Genomic DNA, 22,203 nt, shown 5'->3' with positions numbered 1-22,203 from the left:
CCCTCCACGCTGCCCCTGCCCACCCAAGCTCCTCTCTCTCTCCACTCCCCTCCACGCTGCCCCTGCCCACCCAAGCTCCTCTCTCTCTCCACTCCCCTCCACGCTGCCCCTGCCCACCCAAGCTCCTCTCTCTCTCCACTCCCCTCCACGCTGCCCCTGCCCACCCAAGCTCCTCTCTCTCTCCACTCCCCTCCACGCTGCCCCTGCCCACCCAAGCTCCTCTCTCTCTCCACTCCCCTCCACGCTGCCCCTGCCCACCCAAGCTCCTCTCTCTCTCCACTCCCCTCCACGCTGCCCCTGCCCACCCAAGCTCCTCTCTCTCTCCACTCCCCTCCACGCTGCCCCTGCCCACCCAAGCTCCTCTCTCTCTCCACTCCCCTCCACGCTGCCCCTGCCCACCCAAGCTCCTCTCTCTCTCCACTCCCCTCCACGCTGCCCCTGCCCACCCAAGCTCCTCTCTCTCTCCACTCCCCTCCACGCTGCCCCTGCCCACCCAAGCTCCTCTCTCTCTCCACTCCCCTCCACGCTGCCCCTGCCCACCCAAGCTCCTCTCTCTCTCCACTCCCCTCCACGCTGCCCCTGCCCACCCAAGCTCCTCTCTCTCTCCACTCCCCTCCACGCTGCCCCTGCCCACCCAAGCTCCTCTCTCTCTCCACTCCCCTCCACGCTGCCCCTGCCCACCCAAGCTCCTCTCTCTCTCCACTCCCCTCCACGCTGCCCCTGCCCACCCAAGCTCCTCTCTCTCTCCACTCCCCTCCACGCTGCCCCTGCCCACCCAAGCTCCTCTCTCTCTCCACTCCCCTCCACGCTGCCCCTGCCCACCCAAGCTCCTCTCTCTCTCCACTCCCCTCCACGCTGCCCCTGCCCACCCAAGCTCCTCTCTCTCTCCACTCCCCTCCACGCTGCCCCTGCCCACCCAAGCTCCTCTCTCTCTCCACTCCCCTCCACGCTGCCCCTGCCCACCCAAGCTCCTCTCTCTCTCCACTCCCCTCCACGCTGCCCCTGCCCACCCAAGCTCCTCTCTCTCTCCACTCCCCTCCACGCTGCCCCTGCCCACCCAAGCTCCTCTCTCTCTCCACTCCCCTCCACGCTGCCCCTGCCCACCCAAGCTCCTCTCTCTCTCCACTCCCCTCCACGCTGCCCCTGCCCACCCAAGCTCCTCTCTCTCTCCACTCCCCTCCACGCTGCCCCTGCCCACCCAAGCTCCTCTCTCTCTCCACTCCCCTCCACGCTGCCCCTGCCCACCCAAGCTCCTCTCTCTCTCCACTCCCCTCCACGCTGCCCCTGCCCACCCAAGCTCCTCTCTCTCTCCACTCCCCTCCACGCTGCCCCTGCCCACCCAAGCTCCTCTCTCTCTCCACTCCCCTCCACGCTGCCCCTGCCCACCCAAGCTCCTCTCTCTCTCCACTCCCCTCCACGCTGCCCCTGCCCACCCAAGCTCCTCTCTCTCTCCACTCCCCTCCACGCTGCCCCTGCCCACCCAAGCTCCTCTCTCTCTCCACTCCCCTCCACGCTGCCCCTGCCCACCCAAGCTCCTCTCTCTCTCCACTCCCCTCCACGCTGCCCCTGCCCACCCAAGCTCCTCTCTCTCTCCACTCCCCTCCACGCTGCCCCTGCCCACCCAAGCTCCTCTCTCTCTCCACTCCCCTCCACGCTGCCCCTGCCCACCCAAGCTCCTCTCTCTCTCCACTCCCCTCCACGCTGCCCCTGCCCACCCAAGCTCCTCTCTCTCTCCACTCCCCTCCACGCTGCCCCTGCCCACCCAAGCTCCTCTCTCTCTCCACTCCCCTCCACGCTGCCCCTGCCCACCCAAGCTCCTCTCTCTCTCCACTCCCCTCCACGCTGCCCCTGCCCACCCAAGCTCCTCTCTCTCTCCACTCCCCTCCACGCTGCCCCTGCCCACCCAAGCTCCTCTCTCTCTCCACTCCCCTCCACGCTGCCCCTGCCCACCCAAGCTCCTCTCTCTCTCCACTCCCCTCCACGCTGCCCCTGCCCACCCAAGCTCCTCTCTCTCTCCACTCCCCTCCACGCTGCCCCTGCCCACCCAAGCTCCTCTCTCTCTCCACTCCCCTCCACGCTGGCGACTGCAGAGTTGTGCTCTGGATCACTCAGACAATGCGCTGTTTGTTGTAAGATTCTGTATGTGCTTTTAAAACGTCCTCTCATGAAAAGGACTATACAGTGAGCAAACAGCAGGCGGAGCGGGGTGGGGCAGGATGAAGGCAAAGAATGCACAAGCCAGCACCAATGACATCCGGCAAGTACTTACTGGGTACCCGCCGTGTGCCTGGCCCCAGGCGAGACTTCTTAGCCCCAAGTGGCTGCCTGGACCGCCTGGGGATGGCCTGGCGAGCCTTCTCCTTCTCCCCCAAGGCCGGGTTAATATTTTCTCAGCGCATAAAGTGCTTTGATTTCTGCTTCGAGCTTCACTAGTCTCAGCTGCTGCCAAAGGAGCCTGCACACACTGTCAACACTGAGGCTGGGGCCCAAGCCCAGGCACAGTCTCCTACGCTGGATACACGTGCCGATTCTCACTGTCGGTGGATTCTCACTGGACGTGCCCCAGGGACAGAGCACTAGCTCTGCCATTTTGGGTGAAGGAAGAGGACGGAGACTGGGTGACGTACCCTGCTGTGGACTGAGGCACCAGTGCAGCCCGGGAGCGGTTTTCACCACAGAACCATGTGCTTCTCTTTGCCCAGCACCCTCCTTCTGTCTCCTGTCTCCTGAAGCAAGGGACACCCAGATCTGGCAGGAGTTCAATCTCATCCTGACTTCCTCCTTCCTCCCAGCTCTGGGAGAGGCAGGAGGTCGAAGCCTGAGGCTCAAGCAGGCTGCAGAGGCCGGCTGAGAGTGGAATCAGCTGGGGTGTGCTGGTTCTCGCATTTCGTAAGCATAAGCAACAAAAGCAAGGAGGGCCGGGGCAGGCTTTGGGCGCACAGCAAAGAGGGTCAAGGCTTCCCTGGGGTGGAGAGTGTATGTGTGCATGTGACAGAGAGACAAAGAGTGCCCTCTGGCATTTGCCAGGAAAGCCTTTTGGAAAAACAGGGTGTGGCACTGTTGCCATTAGCAACCCAGCCACACTTGGGCTCAAACGGCATACAGTGTGACAGGGAGAGGGAGAGCCCCTCCTGAGCTCCTGGGCTTGGAACTGGGCTAGGAATGAGAAAATTCCTCGGGAGTAGCTGGCAAATGAAGGGATACATTCAGGAAACTCGATAAAAGTTTACCTCACAGATTTCAGGAGCAATCTTTCCGTGATTCTGTCTTTCCTAAGTCTCAAAACGAATCGAAAGCAGAAGACATCAGACCCACATATATGGCTATTGAGCAGCCAGCCTCAAACCATTTTCCCTGGAAACACATCGAGATGCGTATCCAGGCACATGGGGGCAGCTCGTGTCTGTGGCTGCTCCAGGTCTGCTTGGGGTGTTCTAGGCAGGCAGCCATACTCAGGGTCTGAGAAGCCTGCCGTCAGCATGATTCACCCCAGGTGCGCGCCCAAGTCCCACACCAGTGCTGGTATCCATGGTTGCCAGGTGTGACTCTGCGCAGGAGCAGCTAGTCGGCTGGGCTGCTGTAGCGGCAGGAGTGCAGCGACGCCCGGCAGGTGCTGTGGGGCTGGGAGCAGGAGGCAGTGGAGTGTCTCTGGCTCACTGGAGACCCAGCTGGCTTACCACCCAGGGCCACTGTTCCAGGCCCACCCACGGGGCACCGGTGGGGCAACTGGAGGGGACGGCAGGACAGCCACGCTTAGCTCTGTCAGGCAGCTACAGTGCTGGGGAGCCCTGGGCCAGCTTCTCTGCTTTCCTTTGCTCCATTAAACCTGGGGCTGTCTATACATATGAAAACGCTGCCCACACCAGCAGAGCAACCCAAGTCCTACATCCAGAGGCATGAATAAAAGGAGCTGAGGGGCCTCCCTGGTGGTGCAGTGGTTGGGGGTCCGCCTGCCAATGCAGGGGACACGGGTTCGAGCCCTGGTCCGGAAAGATCCCACATGCCGCGGAGCAGCCAAGCCCGTGAGCCACAACTACTGAGCCCGTGTGCCACAACTACTGAAGCCCGCACACCTAGAACCCGTGCTCCGCAACAAGAGAAGCCACCGCAATGAGAAGCCCGTGCGCAGCAACGAAGACCCAACGCAGCCAAAAATAAATAAATGAATAAAATTTTAAAAAAAGAAAAAAAAAAAAAGGAGCTGAGTTCAGGCAGAGGTGCTGACAACCACGGTCCCATGAGCAGAAGCCACTCTGTACAGGTCAACTACTACCTCCTCAGTGAGAAATGGGAAGAGGAATCCAAACTATGAGACTTAAAGCTCCACCTGTGTTCTCTGTGGGTGACTGGATTCAAGAAATTGCGGTGTAACTCCTACAATGAGATAATATTAGCAATAAAAAAAAGAAACTATGGATATTCTCAAGAACGTGCATGGGTCTCAAAAACACTATGGGAAGTGTAAGAAACTAGACCAAAACACAAGCAAACAAACAAAAAAGCAACAGAAAATCCCCCAACAAACTGTGATTCCATTTGTATCAATGGTTCTCAACCAGGGGCATTTCTGCCCCCCAAGGCAACATCTGGCAGTGTCTGGAAACATTTTTCGTTGTCATATCTGGCAGGACGAGGGGGTTGCGATTGGCACCTAGTGGGCAGAGACCAGGGATGCTGCTAAAACACTGTAGAGTGCACAGGCCAGGCCCCCACTGCAGAGAATTATCCAGCCCGAAATGTCAATCGTGCCGAGGCCAACAAATCCTGATTTATAAGAAATCCTAGAAAAGACAAAACTACAGTGAAGAAAGTAGATCACTGCTTGCCTGAGGCTGAGGGAGGAAATGTCTGCAAGGGGAGGGGTACGGGGGAACACTTTGGAGTCATGGAAATGTTCTACGTCACGACTGTGGTGGGAGTTAACACTAAAAGCTGGCGAATCTTACTCTATGTAAGTTACACCTCAACAAAGCTATTTTCAAAAAGTGACAAGGAGAGCACAAGTGAAAGCCGGTTGTGGAAGAAGTCGGGGCTGAGATGGCTGGTGCCCACACACATTGCACCGCTCGCCAAGCGCTGCCAGCAGGAGTGGAGGGCGCTGCCTTGTTGGGCTCCTGGGCAGGCGCCTCGGACCCCACGCCCCACCCCCAGCGTCTCGGTGTGAACAGCAGGGACCGGAGGCGAGAGGAGGCCGAGGCTCCAGGCCACCCCCCACTCCGGGAAGGCCACGGGCGGCCCGGTGAGGCTGTGCTCTGTTCTCTCTGCCCGTGAAGCCCACTGGGCCACCCCTACAGCGCCATTTTCCAAGAGCAAACTCTAAGGTTTTAAGAAAATTTGGGTTTTTATAGGGTGGGAAAGACTCACACCCCACTCATCAGAAAACTCGGGGATAAAGGCAGGATCCCACTGGGCATCTGGGCTGCTCAGTGTGGTCACGCTGCTACCCAATCCTTCCTCAGAAGACAAATATAATGAACAATTTTCAGTTCTTTCAGTCCGGAAAACCAGAATGGGTCCCTATCTCCCATCACCGGTGAAGGGATCCTATCCAGAGAAAGGTCAGGTTGGAGGGGGTGCAGGAAGCAGCATTTCCAGGCTGAGTCCGGGGCTTCCCAGGGCAGAGTAAGTACGTCTCAAAGGCTCCGTCTGGAAGCAGAGGAGCGGGCTCTGCAGGCCGCCTGAGAAGCAGGGCCACCGGGAGCAGGAACCCGCTTTGTGAAGACCAGTGGAGCAGGCGGAGAGAGACAGAGAGAGACGGGCACAGTCGCCACAGAGAGGGAGGGCAGGTCCCCCCACCATGAGGTTGGGCCAGGCCTTGGGAGAGCCCTTACAAAGTCCGTGGCCAAACTGAAGGAGCTGAGAGGCTTCCTAAAAGGATTAAGAGGCTGAGGTTAACACGGAACTGGGATGACACGTGTGTCACTTTCCAGAAATGTAACCGCCCTGGCCAGTCACACAAAGGGCCCCAGACCCCAGGGCTGTCAGGCATGTTCCCTCCTGGGGACAGAGTAGGGCGCCAGCAGAGGCCACATGTTTGCTCCTTGAGCCCGTGAATATGCCAGCGGAGGGGGCTGCGGGGGTACAAGGCCGGAGGACAGGCGCAGGGCACAAGGGGAACGAGCTCCCAGCTGAAGGGGGCCCTGAATCCCTCTTGACAACACTGGCAAATGACCAAAGCCCAGTGAAACGCACCATGAATCTGATTGTCAAAGAAGAATTTTTCCCTGGGTGTCTTATCCAGACGTCTTAGAAAATGCCAAAGGCCCTGTGAGAGTCTGAAGACGCAGGCTTGCGGCAGAACAGTTGCCTTGGCCGAAGCAGAGAGAAGCCGCCTGCGTGGCTGGAAGCCAGTTGGCTCTGGGTGAGGCTCGGAGACCTGCCCCCGAGGCTCCACCCCACCACCCCCGGATACTCACCAACTAATTCCTGGGGATCTCGCTTTTCTACTTCTGGGTTATCCTGCAAGAGAAAAACAGAAACACAAGGAGTAAGCCCGGGCCTCCTGACCCACAGTCACTCTCCTCACTGACACCACTCAGGATTTTTAAGGAAGGAGAAAAGGTGAAAGCACCGTAAAGAGCCCCGAGAGTGAGCGGATACTCTGGGGGATCCTGGGACCCCTGAACCTCCGAATACCCCTCCTTCCTTCATCAGAGCAGCTGGGACGCTCCAGGCACCTGCTTGTCTCTCCTCCACGGCCGCCGGCAGTAACCAGTACCCCAACGATGAGGAAAGCGAACACCAGCCATGGACAGCTGCCCACCTGGACCCTGCTCGCTGCTCTCCCAGGGCCCGGCCAGCCGCCCCAGAACACCAGCGCCTCCAGCTGGTGCCCAGGAAGCAAGAGGTGGCTACTTCACAACACGAGAATCGCAAGACCAAAACGCAAAAGACTGTCTGCTCCCAAGAGATTTTTCTTACTCTCAGTTTCAGCAAAAAAAAGAGAGGCTTTATCACAAGGGGGTAGCTCATGGAACCGGGGGGCAGGCAGGCAGCGGGCCTTCAACAAGTCACGGCACTGGCCCCAGGAAGGACCGGCTTGGAGGCAGCCTCGCTCTGGCTCTCGCTGGCCCACCTGTCAGCTCGCCTTACGTTGGCTCACAGTCTCGCCAAAGAAAAGCTTTCTCTGACCCTTCCTGCAAACCCCCGTCCCCAGCACCCACTCCCACACGTCCTTCAGTTCTGGCGGCGTGCAGAGCCCTAGGAGCAGAGGTTTCTCATCAGACTGCTCTGGACTTGCTCTGGATTTCACTGCTCAGAGCAAATGCTTCATCTAAACCAAATCAGCCCGGAGGAGGCACCGTCCCAGCCGTGGTCACACACCCGGGCACCTTGGGGAGGAAGGCCTTTCCTTGCTTCTGCTGCCCCAAATGCACAACGGCAGGAACGTACCTGCTTTCCCCATTTCTGGGGAAACCGAGCCCCTCAAACACAGTTAGGTCAGGGGTCTCAAGTGCCATAACACGGTAATGATCACAGTGGCAGAAGCTGTGCTCATGAGATTGCTGGCTCTCACGCCCCCTCCCTCTGGTTGGTGAGGGAGGACATAAGACAGTAACAACTCTGGACCCGATGGGCACATGGAAACGGCCGTGGAGCTCTGCGCACTCCGCTGACACTAAGCGATGTTACACCGGGGTGACGTCTCAGAAGGGAAGGGGCAGGAAGACCACCCCCCCGCCCCCGGGCTCCACGCCAAGACCAGAGCAGCAGTTCTTAGCCCCCTTCTCCAAAAAGTTCCTCCTGGTTCTGGGACAGGCCAAAACCCCCTCATCCTTCGGCACCCTGCAGCTATTCATTCGACCTGGACGGGCATGACGCCCAGGCCAGGCTGCTTAGCAACCGTCTCCTCCAGCCACCCGCCCCCTGCCGATCAGGTGGGCGAAGTGGAGGCGCACCCGAGCGCTGCCGTGCCAAATTCAGGCTGCTTATCCACCAGCTGCTCTCCAGAGAGAGCCGGTCTCCACGGGTCCCACAACAATCCCTTCGGAGCTGTGACTCCGGAGGAACCAATGTTAAAGAGCATGGCAGTAACAAAACGTTGGACTGTAAAAGGTCCTTAAATTTTCCCTCTAGGGGACAGCTTTCTGGGTGCTAATTGTGGGAAAGCATCAGGTGGGTACATCCTTCCTCCCCTCCCAGGCCATTTGGCTGGTCGTACAGGACTGACCCGTTAACTCTTCAAAGGCCCCCTAGAGCTCTTTCCCAAAGCACTGCCCCAGCCCCTTTCGTGGCCAAAATGCAGAGAAGCGAGGAAAGAGGCAAGATATCCACGTGGGAATTCAGCCGCATCTGCTCCAGAGGCACAGGAAGTTAGTCGCCAAACAGGCAGCTTCTCTTCAAAGGGGAAAGTACTTGTTCACACCAGGGGCTCCTCGGTGAGATTAAAGGCTGTGAGGCTCCCTGGGGCTCTCCTGTGCCCCAGCGAGGGGAGGGGGAGGGGTGGGGAGAGGTGGGGATTCCTGCATATCACAAGGTCCTGGCCTGGCTTAGCTGAGGTCTGTTTAGTCACGTCTCTGGGAGAAAAAGAAATGATAGGGCAAAATCACAAACAGGAAGTTTTTTCCACTTCTTTCGGTCTTTCCTTTTTTGGCTTGGCTCCTCATTTCCCCCCAAGTTTATCTTTTTACACATGCCACAAAACAAAACAAAAATTAACTGGGTAGTTGGTTTCAATCTGCCAACTAGTCTAGTCTCTGGTTTTCTGCCCTCACAGGGTGCGCGCGCGCGCACACACACACACACACACACACACACACACACACACACACACACAGACACACACGGACAGAAGGGGCGGGTAGTGCCCAGAGAGCACCCGAAGTCCCCTGGAGCTATGGCCTCTTATTCAATCCCAAACCCAGCACCCGCAGGAAGAAGTCCCACCCCACCTTCCCAGCAGCGGAATCCAGCTCCACATTATCCCCAAGCAAAGTATCGACCAATGGACCATGGACCCAACCGCAAGCAAGAGAAGATTCTCCTGCCTTGAGAGACTCCTGAAAGCCAAACGTACAAATGAGTCTCCACAGACTGGAAGCCATATCATTCTGCACAAAGGTCTCCTGGAAAGACTTTGGAATCTGTCGTTGTTCAGATCCCCCATTCGTGTCACATGTACCCGTGTGACTCCTAAGGTCCTGGAGAATCAAGCAGTGGGACTCTGTGACTCCTGGTGGCCACACCTTGTTACGCTTTAGAATGGAATTCCCCTGCCCTCTGACGTGAACAAGCTGGTTGTGGGCCTGCTGAGCTCCTGGGCATGTGGTGTGGTACCAAGGTGCCCCCAAAGAAGAAAGCCGACGACGCGGTGCTTCCGGATCCTAAAGCAGCCTAACCCCCGCCCCCCCCCCCCCGGCCCCTGCCCTGAGCCCGAGAAGAAGGGCTTGGCTCTGCCCCACAACAAAGGGCCTGAGCCGCAGCATCACAGGCTCTTGGAATGGAGTTGGGTGCAGGACTTCAAGTGATGCTGAAGAAAGCCCAGCAAGGGAGGAGAGTTGGGGTGTCCAGTGAGACCACTGAAGACAGGGGTCCAGTACCCCAAAGATGCTTTTTAGAACCATTTATGCTCAACTGTCCATTGAGGCAAGTTTCATCCAATGAAAGCAGCCTTGCGGGGAGGAGAGGGGGGTCCACATTCAAGACAAAGACCCAGAGAGACAGTCATGCCTCGGATACCAGGAATTCAGCACAAAAATGAACAACGCACCCATGATAGTTATCTCAGAAGCCAGCCATGGTGTCAGAAAAAACAACGGATGAAGTATTTAAAAGGACAGAGCTAAGGAGATAGAAGGAAGGTTCACACCATTAAACTGCCAGTACTTCAAGAAACTGGTTTTACAAAACCTGCTATAGAGAGAGTCTCAGTATGTCCTTAAAGAGGCAGAAAGGGAGCAGCAAAGCGGATACAAGTGAAAAGCAACAAGAACCCCCACTGTTCCTTTTCTTCCCCCAAAGCGGTGTGAAGGCACAAAGGACACCTGCCCTGACTTGCGGTGAATCCACCCTCCCTGGCCTCCAGGTGGATATTCAGTTCTTCAAAGAAATGAACTCAGCCTGGAGATCTATTTACCAGACAGTTGGATGTCTGCGTCAGCCGGGAGGCATGAAGCCCACAGCCCAGAGACCTGGCCAGACCTGGACATGACAGCACACGCCCCTCAGACACAGCAGGCTGAGTGCTTTTCTTGCCTAGGAGAGCATCTCACATAGCAGTTTCTAGGAGAAAATACCAGCTAAACCATTTCTGCTCTCTAGTTCAAGTCCAATTAAGACACAAGGAAAAACAAAGCAAAACAAAATCCACATCTTCCTAAGAAGCCTAGTGAGAAGACTGGAAAGGGAGGGGAGGAAAGAGAGCTCTGAGGCCTCTTCTTCAGACTGTCTGCACCCCTCCAACCTCCCTGGGCTTCACTTCAGTCCCACCAACTGGGGCGCGAGTGGCTGCTGCGGGCTGGGGGTCGTCCCTGGAGGACTGTGGTCTGAACCCAACACTGCTGACTTCTTAATCAACTGTGCCTGAGATGTGGAACAATCTAACGGCCATGGCAGGGGCCTTGTCCTCAGGAATTACAGAATCTGAAATGTGGTTCCCCCTGCAGAGAATATAAAAGTCCAGCCACCGGCAAAACTATGACTGGAGCAGAGGAAGGAAGGAAAAACAATATGGCTCCACGAAGCGGGACAAGCTGCCATGTGAGCTGGGAGGATTTACTCAGCAGAGGAGGAGCAGCTTCTGGTGGGGAGAATGGAGGTTTATTTACAGCCAACAATGCTTCATCAACCCTTCCCGGAACCAGCCCACCAAGTGCACTCAAAGGTCCGGCGTCCAACTTGAGACAGAGCAACGGAGCTTCCGGCAGCTGGATTCTGCCGGACCTCAACGTCGCCTTTTCTCCCCAGTTCTGGGAGCATTAGGCACAGAGAAAGCACTCTGAACAGAGGGCAAAGGGTAGCCTCTCCCCGCTCCATGGGAAAGAATGCTACAGACATGTTTCCTGTTGGATGACGTAATCCTGCACCTTAAAAGTAGGGGGCAGTTGGGGAGGCAGATTAGCAAAACAAAGCCTCCCAAATCTTCTGTCCTCTCAGATCTGGGGCTGCCCCAGGAATTATAACGCCCTAATGACATCTCACTTCAGGAGCAGGGTACCCACTTAAAAATGAACCCTCACTGTGGCCTGAGGCCCTGGGGGCTCCCTGCCAGCCACTTCAGCACCCTCCCCCCACCCGGATCCTGGCAAAGCTGCTCCCTGGATCACCCCCATCCCACTCCAGCCTAGTAAGCCCCATTCAGACTTCAGACCTTGGTTCAAGGAAGCTTTCCTCCACCACACCCGCATCTGGCCAACGAGACGACATGTGCCCTATTCTGTGCTCTAACTGTCTTATTTACTACTGTGTTCCCAGCACCTGCAATAGTCAGTGCCCTGCCCACAACAGGTGCTCAAACACTGACAGACAGACAGACACACACACACACACTTTCTCCCTCTCTCTCTCCTTTCTAATCAGTTAACTGTCCAGTGGCCAGTTTTTCTTCAGTCCAGTTTATGGTTTCAAAGCCACCATCACCTGCAGTACATTAACCCCCAGACTCCAAACCTGTTCAAGTCCACAGTTAATTTCAATGTGTGGACTCGATATAAGAAAGGGAGGCCAGCGGAGGAGCTAAATAAAGGGGCTAGAGCTGCAATAAAGGTTGATACGGGACAAGCAGGAAGGTGTGTGCGTGGAGGCACCAATGCTGAATTTAAAAAAAACCTTAAATCTACCTTGTTGCTCCTAATCTTGACAAAAAAAGAATTATCGTATAGTTCATTTATTTATTCCACAAATAACTTACCAAGCATTTATTATGTACCAGGCAATGGGCCAAACACTGGGCATGTGGAATGAACAAAATTCAGTCTAGGGGAATAATTTTAGGTATCACGCTAAGCACTTCAGTGAAAGATCTCATTTAATTCTCACGACAGGCTCATGAAATTGTGGGCAGACAATCCTGCTGCTTCAGAAGCCACTGGTGTGCCTAGGAAGCCCTCCTGAAAGCTTCAAGCTGATGGTCAAACGAGGTTTTCTGAGGCACATGTGAGTCACTTCAGGTTGCCAAGAAAGCAGCAATTCTGGAACTTTTGTTGAGATACCTCCAAGCTCCAGAATAAAATTACTGTCGTTTGACAGACACGGGTGGGGGCGTGGATCGAGAGTGGCAGTAACCCAAGACTTAGTGGAAGTCACTGAACCCAGTGCCGTGTGGGGGACAGCCCACCCGTGGCACAAATGCCTGGCGTGGGTTGTTCTACCCACACACCCAGGAGAGCCCTGGAGAAAGCCCATCACCAGCACATTTCCTTCCGTTGTATCCTGTTGGGTCAGGATTGGGCCACTGCCATGGCAGGCTGCCTGCCTGGGGATGGAAACACTCAACTTATCACAAAAATGGGCGGAAGTTGGTGGGGCCACTTTGGATGCAATGGACTCGCCTTCACTCCCAGCTCATTGCCGGGAAGGCTCAGCTCCCCAAGCAGAGAGGTTTCTACAGGAAAAGCATTAAACAGGCATCTGCCAAGACAAACTAAGCCAGCTCTAGAGCTGGCCTTGTAGACTGAAGCAAAGGCGGGGAAGGGGAGAGGAACGGTCTCTCTCTGAAAATCCTGTCTCCAGTGATGCCCACAGGGCTCAGCATGGCGCTGATGCTCTGTCACGTGGAACCAACCAGAATTCATGTGAAGGCAAAGCTCTGGCTGGAGCCACTTCTGAAGGGGAGATTTTATTATCTGACTATTGCAAGCGTAACCACAGATTTGATTCAAGACCCCTGAAGACCCTGAGTTTCTTGAAAGCTGTAGAAGATGCTCAGAGAGGGCCATTCCATTTCTCTCTCTCCTGCCCAGGGTGTCAGGTGGGCTGTGCCTGGGCAGAAAGGTTACCTCACGTCAAGGATTTGAGTCAAGTCCTCAGTGGTGAGGCCAGGTTGCACTTTCTTCTTAAGGGTTCTCCACAAAAACAGTGTCTCTATGCTTTGAGTTGGAGAGCTTGGAGCCAGACAAGCACAAAGAAGACAGCTTTGTGAGGCTGAGGGCAGCAAAGTGAAGTTTTTGAGACACACCTCGACAGCGCCACCAAATTACGAAAGCATTATCTTGCCTGGGAGGTCAACTGCCAAGCTGCAATGTTAGATTAACATCGGGGCAAAAAGCAGTGAGATGCCAGAAAGCCAGGAGTGTGGACATGCACACTGGTCCTCACGTACATACTGGTAGGAAGAGGATTAACTGTCTACAGGGCCAGAGGGAACGCCAGAATCTTTAAGGCACTGCTTAGGGAAAATTTAGTTTTCAATTGTATCTCAATGTTAAGAATACAAACGAGTAAAATCCTGTCAAATCCAGAAATCGCACAGTAGCATCTCAAGGGACCTGGAGAACGAAGGTGAGAAGTGCTGGATCCCTAAAGACAGGCAGCTTGCCTTCTGCATCATAAATTTCAAAAAGATAAATCATCACTGGGGAAGGCCCCAGCCACACCTTGGTTAGTAATCCGTGGCATGTAGTCCCATAGGGAACAAAGTCTGTCAGGGCTTGCACGGCTGATGCGCAGGCGGACCGGGCACGCAGCGGCTCCTTCTTGGACGGAGAACCGCACAGGGGCGGGGTGGGGCTTCTGGGGCTTCAGCTGACTGGGAGCGAGTGCAGTCAAGAAGGCCCTGATGGCAGCTGCGGTGCAGCCAAGAGTAGGGGTTAGAGGGAGAATAATGGTCCTTCTTCCTTTTGCAGGAGATCACAACTTCCAGCAATCACAACATTTCTCCCAGCGGTGTTCAGCTACAGATATAGCCAGGCCTTCTTCGGAATGTGGCAAGACAAAGGACCTACCTTGGGTTTCTTTCAATCTGGACAAGACAGCTACTTCCACAGCCTGCCCTGTCTCTGTCTTTCTGTCTGCTGCTCAGACCAGATCACCACCCAGACAGACTTGTAGACCCCAGCCTGGATATTTTATGTCACTCACTCTGCAAGGGCAACCCCCGCCTTGCTAAAGACCAGGCCTAAAGAAGGCCATGTGGCTATTCACTGCGGTGAGAGCAAGGAAATGCCAATGTTAAATAGGCCTGGGCATTTTCAACAGTTCAAAGGCCTAATTACAATAGCCAGAAGTTAAGAATGGATGGCTCATCTGTTGCATATTGGCTGAGTGCAGCTTTTTCCATAAATTTTGCATACGCATATGCACTAAATTGAGTGGCTGTCTAGCAGTGACAGGCGAGAAGATGTTCCACTGAATGTTCAGTTGTTCCCAGGGGCTTTCTGGGCTGTTGCCAGGATTCTGTAGCCTGTAATCTGGTTGGTTATCTCTTTGTAAATGTACATATAACTCAATCACAATAAATATATAGTATTTTTAAAATTCGAAAAAAAAAAAAAAGAGTGGATGGCTCACAAGCCAGCAATGGTCAAGGGCCATTTCCTTCTCTGGTCCTAGGTGAGTCATGCTGTCATTTTTTTTTTCTAATAAGCACTCAAAGGATCATGGGGTATGGGGGGTGCAGAACATGGGGGCCAGATAGGAAAATAAAACCAAGATGGAGGGACCAAGAATATATTCGCCCTCTCACACTCTAAACAGAACTCAGTAAAAGCTAACATACATTATTCAAGTCTCATAATAACCCCATGAAGCAGACTTTATTATTTCCATTTTACAGATGAGCAAACTGAAGCAAAATACAATGAAGCAGTTTCTTGCCCAATAAATGGCAATGTTGGAACTCAAGCTCCAGCCTGACTCCAAAGCCTAGAAATACCACTTCCCAACTTCTCACCTCCTCCCTTGAGACCAGGAGGCTGTGAATAGTCACAGTTTCTTCGAAGCCCTTGGTTCAACCACGGGGGAAGCCAACATCGAAGACCAAGGAGGTAAAATTCCTCTCCAGGAATGACTCCATTAGCAGATCACAGGCGAAACAGGTGTTAAACCCTTGACTTAAGGGGAAGACGGCCAGATCTATTACCTTTTAACTGTAACGATCAGGGCAAAGGGCTCAAGAATCCGTGGTGCCCCAGTGAGTAATGTCTGAGTTCACTTGAACGGAAGTCAAGGTCCTGAGGACTTAATCATATACACAGTGGGTGCTGCCAACCCTGTCCTTAGCCTAGAGATTTCCTGGGGGCTTACAGAAAAAATGCTACCAAAACCCGAATCCTACTAAGCCAGCCTCCCTTACTGGGTGAACAATCCTGCAGACTCCCAATGAGAACTCAAGTTTTAAAGAATGAGTTCTTTCTTTTGACTTGTGTAAATAGCATGGCACATTTCCTGTCCATCAGGGAATCTCATTGGAAAGAAACTGCCTACGTAACACTTTATTCGATAACAATTACAAAACTATATTCACATTTTGCTACTATAATGTGCCATTTTTGGATTTTATTTTAGCTAGCTGAATATATGAGAAGAACGAAGGGAAGTGATGTGAAGAAGTGTGTTGCTCCTGACTGGTATTACTACTAGAACAAAAGCTGGTGAATCTCAATCGTTTCTGCATCAGTCCCCATTTGGAGGTATTTAGAAAATTACAAAAAAAAAATCTTTCTTACAGCAGTTTTATTGAGATATAACCCACCACTTAATTCTCAAGTGTTATTTTTTCATTTGTGTCATGCTATTATATAATTACCCAGACTATAGCAACAGTGAAGATGTTTGTAATACAAATGAGAACAAAACTGGATACAAAATATATATGCTATTACACAGGCAAACCTACACAGATGGAAGAATGAAAATGGCTGCACTGTCAGGCCCATGGAATTAGGTGGTTTTTTTTGTTTTCTTAAATATTCAATCTTGCTTCTCTAATAGTCTGACAATAAAATATGCACAATATAAAAACAACAAAACCCTGACAAGATAACCACTAGAAAAAGTGCTATATGACCCTTTCCATGTCAAAGACCTCTAAGAAAAAGTCCAAGTTTAAGCTCTTACAAGATAACCTTTGCTGTCCCATCCTGAAAAATAATTCTCAACAGAACATTCCTCAAGTGAGGGTTCCCCAGAAGCTCGCCAAGCAAAGGCACACAACGACCCATCCCCACTGGCTGGAAAGGGCCTTGGTTCCTCTGCCGCACCCCACCACCTGCCCTCTGAAGGAGCCTTCAGGATGACTAGAACCCATGCTGCTTGTCTGTGAAAAGCTTAGCATCTCCTTTTCCGATTCCAGAGTCCTGGAGGTACAGCAAACACACCCAAAGCCCAAAGAGGAAAACATTTTGCTCTGCACGGATCCTGCGGAAACTGGCAGCCTCTCCCCTCACGCGGTCAGTAAGAGAACGGCTGGCAGGCTCCTGAAAGTTCTTCCTAGAGTCAGTTGTCAACAACAGACTCCTGTTGTTGAAACAAGCTCCTCGGGCTGTTTTCCGTCTCCAGATCTTTGATTCTGACATTTTAAAAGATCAATAATAGTGCTGGGTCGGGGAGGGGGTGGGGTGGGGTGGGGAAGGGCTCGAGAGGAGAGGAAGTTTGGGAATTACCGAGTCAGTTCCTCCCGAGGCAAATCCTTCATCTAAACTCTGAGTCAATTAACAACACATAGCGATGAAGACGCTTGACCTCCTTGAAGGAATTCAGGTGTGTATGTGCAGACACCGAAGGCAGAGGCCCCTTCAACGCGCTGAGCCAGGCCTCCAGGGGAGGCTGCGCGAGGACTTCACCGAGCCCCACCGCTCTGGGACTCTTAGACCATCTACCAGCGCAGTTCCCAAGCTGTCCATCAAGGCCCCCCAGGTCCCCCCCAAAGGTGCCCATGATATTTAAAAATTTCAAGGGAAACAGCATTACTTGACATCTGTCAGATACCACACTAATTTATGTATTATTTTTTTCAAGTGGCTACTAAATTGTGAGGACACGGGTGCTGACTGCAGGGAGAAAATTACTTAATAAACAGAACCGTCAGGTTATTTCTTTCGGCCTAGGAGTTCTGTGAAAGACTCCTGTGATACCAAGGGTGCCGTGAACTGAGAAACTGTGGCAACTTCTGACCTCCAGGGTGAGGGCGTAGAATCAGACTGTGTTTGGGTGAGAAGGCTGAGTACTGCTCACAGCTGCATCTTAGGCTGAGAAAAACTTGTTCCTACACGTTCTCTCCTATCACTGCCACAATCCCCTGGAACAGTGGGTATCACAGCCCTGACTTCAGCCGAGCTGAGCACAGTTTAAGTTATGTGCCTGTTGGCCACAGCTGGAGGGCAGCCGAGCCAGCGCTCAACCCAGGTCTTCTGACTCCAAACCCACTAGACCGGCTCTGAGTTGTGAACTCCACATATCTGCACTACTTTTGGGGTCGAAGGATTTTTTAAATGTTTTCCTTGAGCTGGGGTTGTACACGCCTTTTAAAAAATGCTGGCACAATTCCCCCCCACCCCCGATGTCACCTCTTTGACCCAGAGACACTATTTTATTTTGACAGATGTTTGCTCCTTGGGCCGAGAGGATTCTTTCCCTGGGTCAAAGCCTGGACCACAGCGCCTCAGGGGGCCAGCCATCCCGCCCCGCACCGGGAAGCCGCGCCTCCCAGTTAGCTTGGCAATGGGCTGCTCCAGCTTGCCCGTGCCAGCTCATCAGTGCCCGTGTTTGTTTGCAAAGGAAGAATGTGTCAGGGACAGGGAGTGAGTGGAAATACCTTTATCCACGGGAACCGTGGGAGTGGGGAAAAAAATAAACAAGGGGAAAAGTTCCAGGGCAACTGAGGTAAAACAAGGACAAAGGAGAGTGGTGAAAACGGAAGCTCACAGGCCAAGGGCAAACAGATGGAGGAAACACTTGAGCCTTTGGGCCCCTGTCCCTGTGGTAAGGAGCTGGACAGATGACCGCCACTCCTAGTCTGACTTTTTCTAGGGCAGCAGTGCCACCTTCTGCTGAGTAACTGCAACATCCAAGTCGGGCTGCTTACTGAAGAGATGAGACCAGAAAACTGAAGTTCGAGAACAAGATATGATGGAACAGAAATGCTGAAGCATTGTTTCCGTGGGACACTCTGCCACCTCCTCCAGCTCCTTTTCTTTAGTTTAGGGCAAACTCAGCAACCCCAGGGCCCGATCCCTGCCACCCCGGGCTGATGGATCAGGGCCAAAGGCTCCCTACCGGGGGGGTGGGGTCTGGAGTTCTCATCTTTTCCTCAAATTCCCAAATATGGGACTTTGCACTCATAGGTAACCCCAAACATCAGAGTGATAAAAATAAGGGCAATTTCCAGTCTTTGTACTCTACATGTGTACTTCCTAAAGTCAACAGATGATACAGTTGGAGAATACTCAACTCTGCTTATCCACAATGCCAAGTCCTTTCCCAAGAAACACCTTGGGGGTTCTAGTCCGACCCCACCCTCACATTTCTTTTAGGACATTCGTTCCTGAAAAGGCCAGAAACAGAGAGTTCACCACCTCCTGTGGCACCTCGACTCACTTCTGGCCAGAGACGAAGGGCAGCTCTTCGTTATGCGAAGGCAAACATCTCCTCGTTGCTTTGAGTTCCGCATGGGGCTGCCACCGCCCTTCCCTCACCAGACCTTCAAACAGCAGAAAGAACTGCCGGCTCTTCCCCAGTCTTCCCTCTTCCAGCTCCTTAACTTTTCCCCACGTGACGTGGCTTTAAGTCTCCTCACCGCTGCTCTCCTTGGAGCACAGTCCGGTTTAAAATGCAGAATCCAATATCCCAAAACAGGCCCAGTGACATGTATGACCAGCCTGGGAAGCGTGTTGAGGGGGCACTAGTCGTCGCAACTAACGCTACTGAATGCAGACGGGCCAGACACCAGTAATCTAAGTATTTGCTACATTTACTCAGTGAATCCTCACAAAACAAATGAGGCAGATTTGATATGCGGTCTCATCGTACTCCGGATGCTCTACTGCCTCCAATACGACTCAAGACCCCATAAGGCTAACAGCTCAATGGACAGGTACAGGGCAATGAAAGCAGCTATCAAATAGTTAATTAATATTTCCAACCCAAGATTTTTGTTTTTGAAGAACAGTAGTTCTTGAAGTTGATCTGTGGACCCCTGGGGGTCTGCAAGGTCAAAACTATTTGTGTAATACCAAGACATTACTTGTCCTTTCACTGTGTTACATTTACAGGGGCAACAATGGGTAAACTTCTTGGCCCTTTAGAATAAATCAAGGCAGTGGCACCAAATTTAGCAGTAGTCATATTCTCGGTTTAAAAAAAAAAAAGCAAATTTCACTTAAGAATATCCTTGACGAAGCAGTAAAAATGATTCATCTTGATCACTGAGTACATTTTAGCATTTTGTGTGACTGAGTTACAAGCTGAACTAGCTGCTTTCTTCATGGAATATCACGTTTACTTGAAAGAATAACTGACAAACTATGGTTATTCAGACTTACGTAGCTGGCAGGCATTTTCTTAACAACAAAGCCCGTCATTTCAGGGAAAACTCTCATGGTATTTACTGGCAACAATAAAATTCAAGTCCTCAAGCAAAAATTAGAATCTGGGAAAATACATACTTCCCACTGTGAGCATGACAGCTTTCTGATACTTAATGGCTTGTCTGATGAGATCAGAAATGTCACTAACAAATAAGATTTTTTTTGGATACTACAGAACAAAATGTGTCAACATTTAGGAAACCTGCATAACTCGGTGAACCAACATTGTCCGAGTCACTAGTGTCTGATGATGTAATATCATGTATGGGCAAAAGAGCCACTTAAAGTGTGAGAGACCTGTGGATTTAAGTGAAGCAGAGTCCAAAAAGTTCATTGATTCACATTCTCGTTGCAACTAACCTTTAGGAAACTACCACCTGTTGAGTTATGATGAAGCATCAAACATCCACAAGTACTTAAAGGGCTATCAAAATACTCTTCTCTTTCCAACGACCTGTCTGTATGAAGCAAGAGTTTTTTCGAATTCTTCAACCAAAATAACATGTTGCAATAGACTGAACACAGAAGCAGTTATGAGAACCTAGCTGCCTATTCAAGTAGACATCAGACATTAAGGAGACTTGTAAAATGGTAAAACAATGCCATTTTTTGTTCAGACTTTTTTTTGTTTTGGAAATGATAATTTCTCATAAAAACGTTATTTATGTGAATATGTAATAGGTTTGTTATTTTTAAATAAACAAATATTTAAAACATCAAGAGATAAAACCAAAATGAACAAAAGCTTTTTAGGATCCTAGTTTTTAATTGTGTAAAGAAATGAAAATGTTTTGAGACCTGCTATAGTAAAAAATTAAAAGCAGATCTTAAAAAGTCTAAGTAGGAAGGAGTGCCATCTAGTGAAAAGAGAGTTATGACATCAATTCATTTGCTAACAAAATAAATGACACCTCCAGTGACATATCGTATTGTTAGAAACTTCACATACTTAAGGCAGAAATATGCAAAATTAAGGGTTTAGAATACAAAAGTATTGTTAAATATCAACTGAAATAAAACTTAAATGTGCCAGAAGAGTTCCAGAATAGAGGGAGGGTTGAGAGGGGTTTGAGGCAGAGGCTGAAACCCGAAGACAGTGTGATACCAGCTCAGGCAGGAGAGGAAGTCAGGGCCAGGACGAAGCATGGGAAACATACAAAACTCATGCTGGGGACACCGTTTCTAGTCCTTGGAGATGCCACGAGCACTTGGTCTTTCTGTCCCCCTGGTGGGCCTCTGCTAGCTACTGGGGACCACAGGACGTCTGAGCTGGAGAACTCCGTCTGACCCCCTCTATGCTCACCCTCCAAAAGAACTACATCAAGTTACTGTGAGGGCTGGATTTTGTGTTCTCATTTCTGAGGGCTCCCTAACAGGAACAGAAATTGTTCCTTGAGGACTTTTCATTTCACAGATTGGAAATTCAAACGACTGAATGAAATACAGTAACGCACATCAGTCAACCTCCAGGTGGGACCAAGAAAGGGGAGGCTGAACACAAAAAGACATTAACCAACTTCCCATCCTACCTCCTCTCTTTTTTGGCTGTTCTTCCTCTCTCATGCAGGCATGTCATTCCCAGGGGATTTGCTGTATTCCAGAAGGGGTGACAGTTAAGGGCATGCACCCTGCTCTCCAGCCAACTTCCCCAGGAGGCTTCAGCTTCAGGCGAAGGCTGGCAGCTGTACACATAAAGGCTCCAGGTCCCACAAATCCTCCTTTCTGTCCACAACTGAAGCCCTGACACTTGGCGACCCCCAAGGCTTATTTTATGCACAGGCTCCAAGGCCCAAATACCCCAAATACTAAGACAGAAGATGGACACTAACACTACTGACCATTTCCTTTCTGTGAGCCCAAGCAGAGCTTGACAGTCCTTGATGCAGGCCACGGGTCTACCCTCCTGCTAGTAATGCTTGGCCAGGTTCTGAAGCCTGCATTCCTCACTAGGCACAGAAAGGAGCTGGCGCTTGTGGTTTGTAGGACAACATTTGTTTTTCCTCCTGCATGCTGGTGCCTAAACGTTCTTTCTTGGTAAAATTTTGTATCTGCATCATCCGCAGCTCTTTGTGGCTTTATTTCAATGGTTGTGCACAGTTCTAGCCAATCACAAAATCAGCTCAAATTTGGAACAGTTCATGCTATATTTTTGGATATACCCCTGCTTTACCTTATAATTGGGGATAGTTTTCCTAAATTCCACTAGGACACCTTAAAGGCCTCAGCTGGTTTTAAAGCAGTTTTTAGACACAAAACTTGATCCCTATTCCCCATGCCCAGAGTGTTGGAATTACTCTTTTTCTTTGAAAAAAAAAAAAAAAGTTTGTCCCCCAAAGAAAGCTTCCTCAACAGGCATATTTGTATTAATGCCCAGCACACAGTACCCAACACTGGGGGGGCGGGGTGGTGGTGGTGGTGGTGGGGTGGGTGTGTGTGTGTGTGTGTGCCTTAACCTTCATCATGATGGGGTCAAGGATATGCAAATTACTCTCAGCTGCTACTGGGATGGAAATAGAAGAAGAAATGACTATGTTGTTTCAAAACAAACCATTCTGTGTGGTTTACCCGAGAGTGGAAGGGCACAAGCCTGGAAAAACAAGGCTTATTAGGCTCAGCATCTCCCATAGCTGGGAGAGGTCTCATTTTGTCTGGCTCTCTATGGCCCTTCTTCATGTCTAGACGACTAAAGAGAGCCCATGGTACATGAGGCAGCCATTATGGCTTTCTGATTCTAAAAACATTC

General features: G+C 51.7%; 1 protein-coding gene across 2 annotated transcripts in view; it reads right to left on the bottom strand.

Moving 5' to 3' along the window:
• Positions 1-22,203, bottom strand: part of SAP30BP (SAP30 binding protein) — a 46,998-nt gene that overhangs the window by 20,284 nt on the left and 4,511 nt on the right. For both annotated transcript variants that reach the window (XM_082370977.1, XM_082370978.1), the window contains exon 4: positions 6,417-6,459. In XM_082370977.1, the coding sequence (XP_082227103.1) occupies positions 6,417-6,459 (43 nt within the window). The remainder of the gene's footprint in view (positions 1-6,416; positions 6,460-22,203) is intronic.

Source organism: Balaenoptera borealis, assembly GCF_965194805.1.
Source record: "Balaenoptera borealis genome assembly, chromosome: 20".
In the NCBI taxonomy this organism is placed as follows: domain Eukaryota; kingdom Metazoa; phylum Chordata; class Mammalia; order Artiodactyla; family Balaenopteridae; genus Balaenoptera; species Balaenoptera borealis.
The sequence above is the reverse complement of the archived record's forward strand: the minus strand, read 5'-3'. Positions and strand labels throughout refer to the sequence as shown.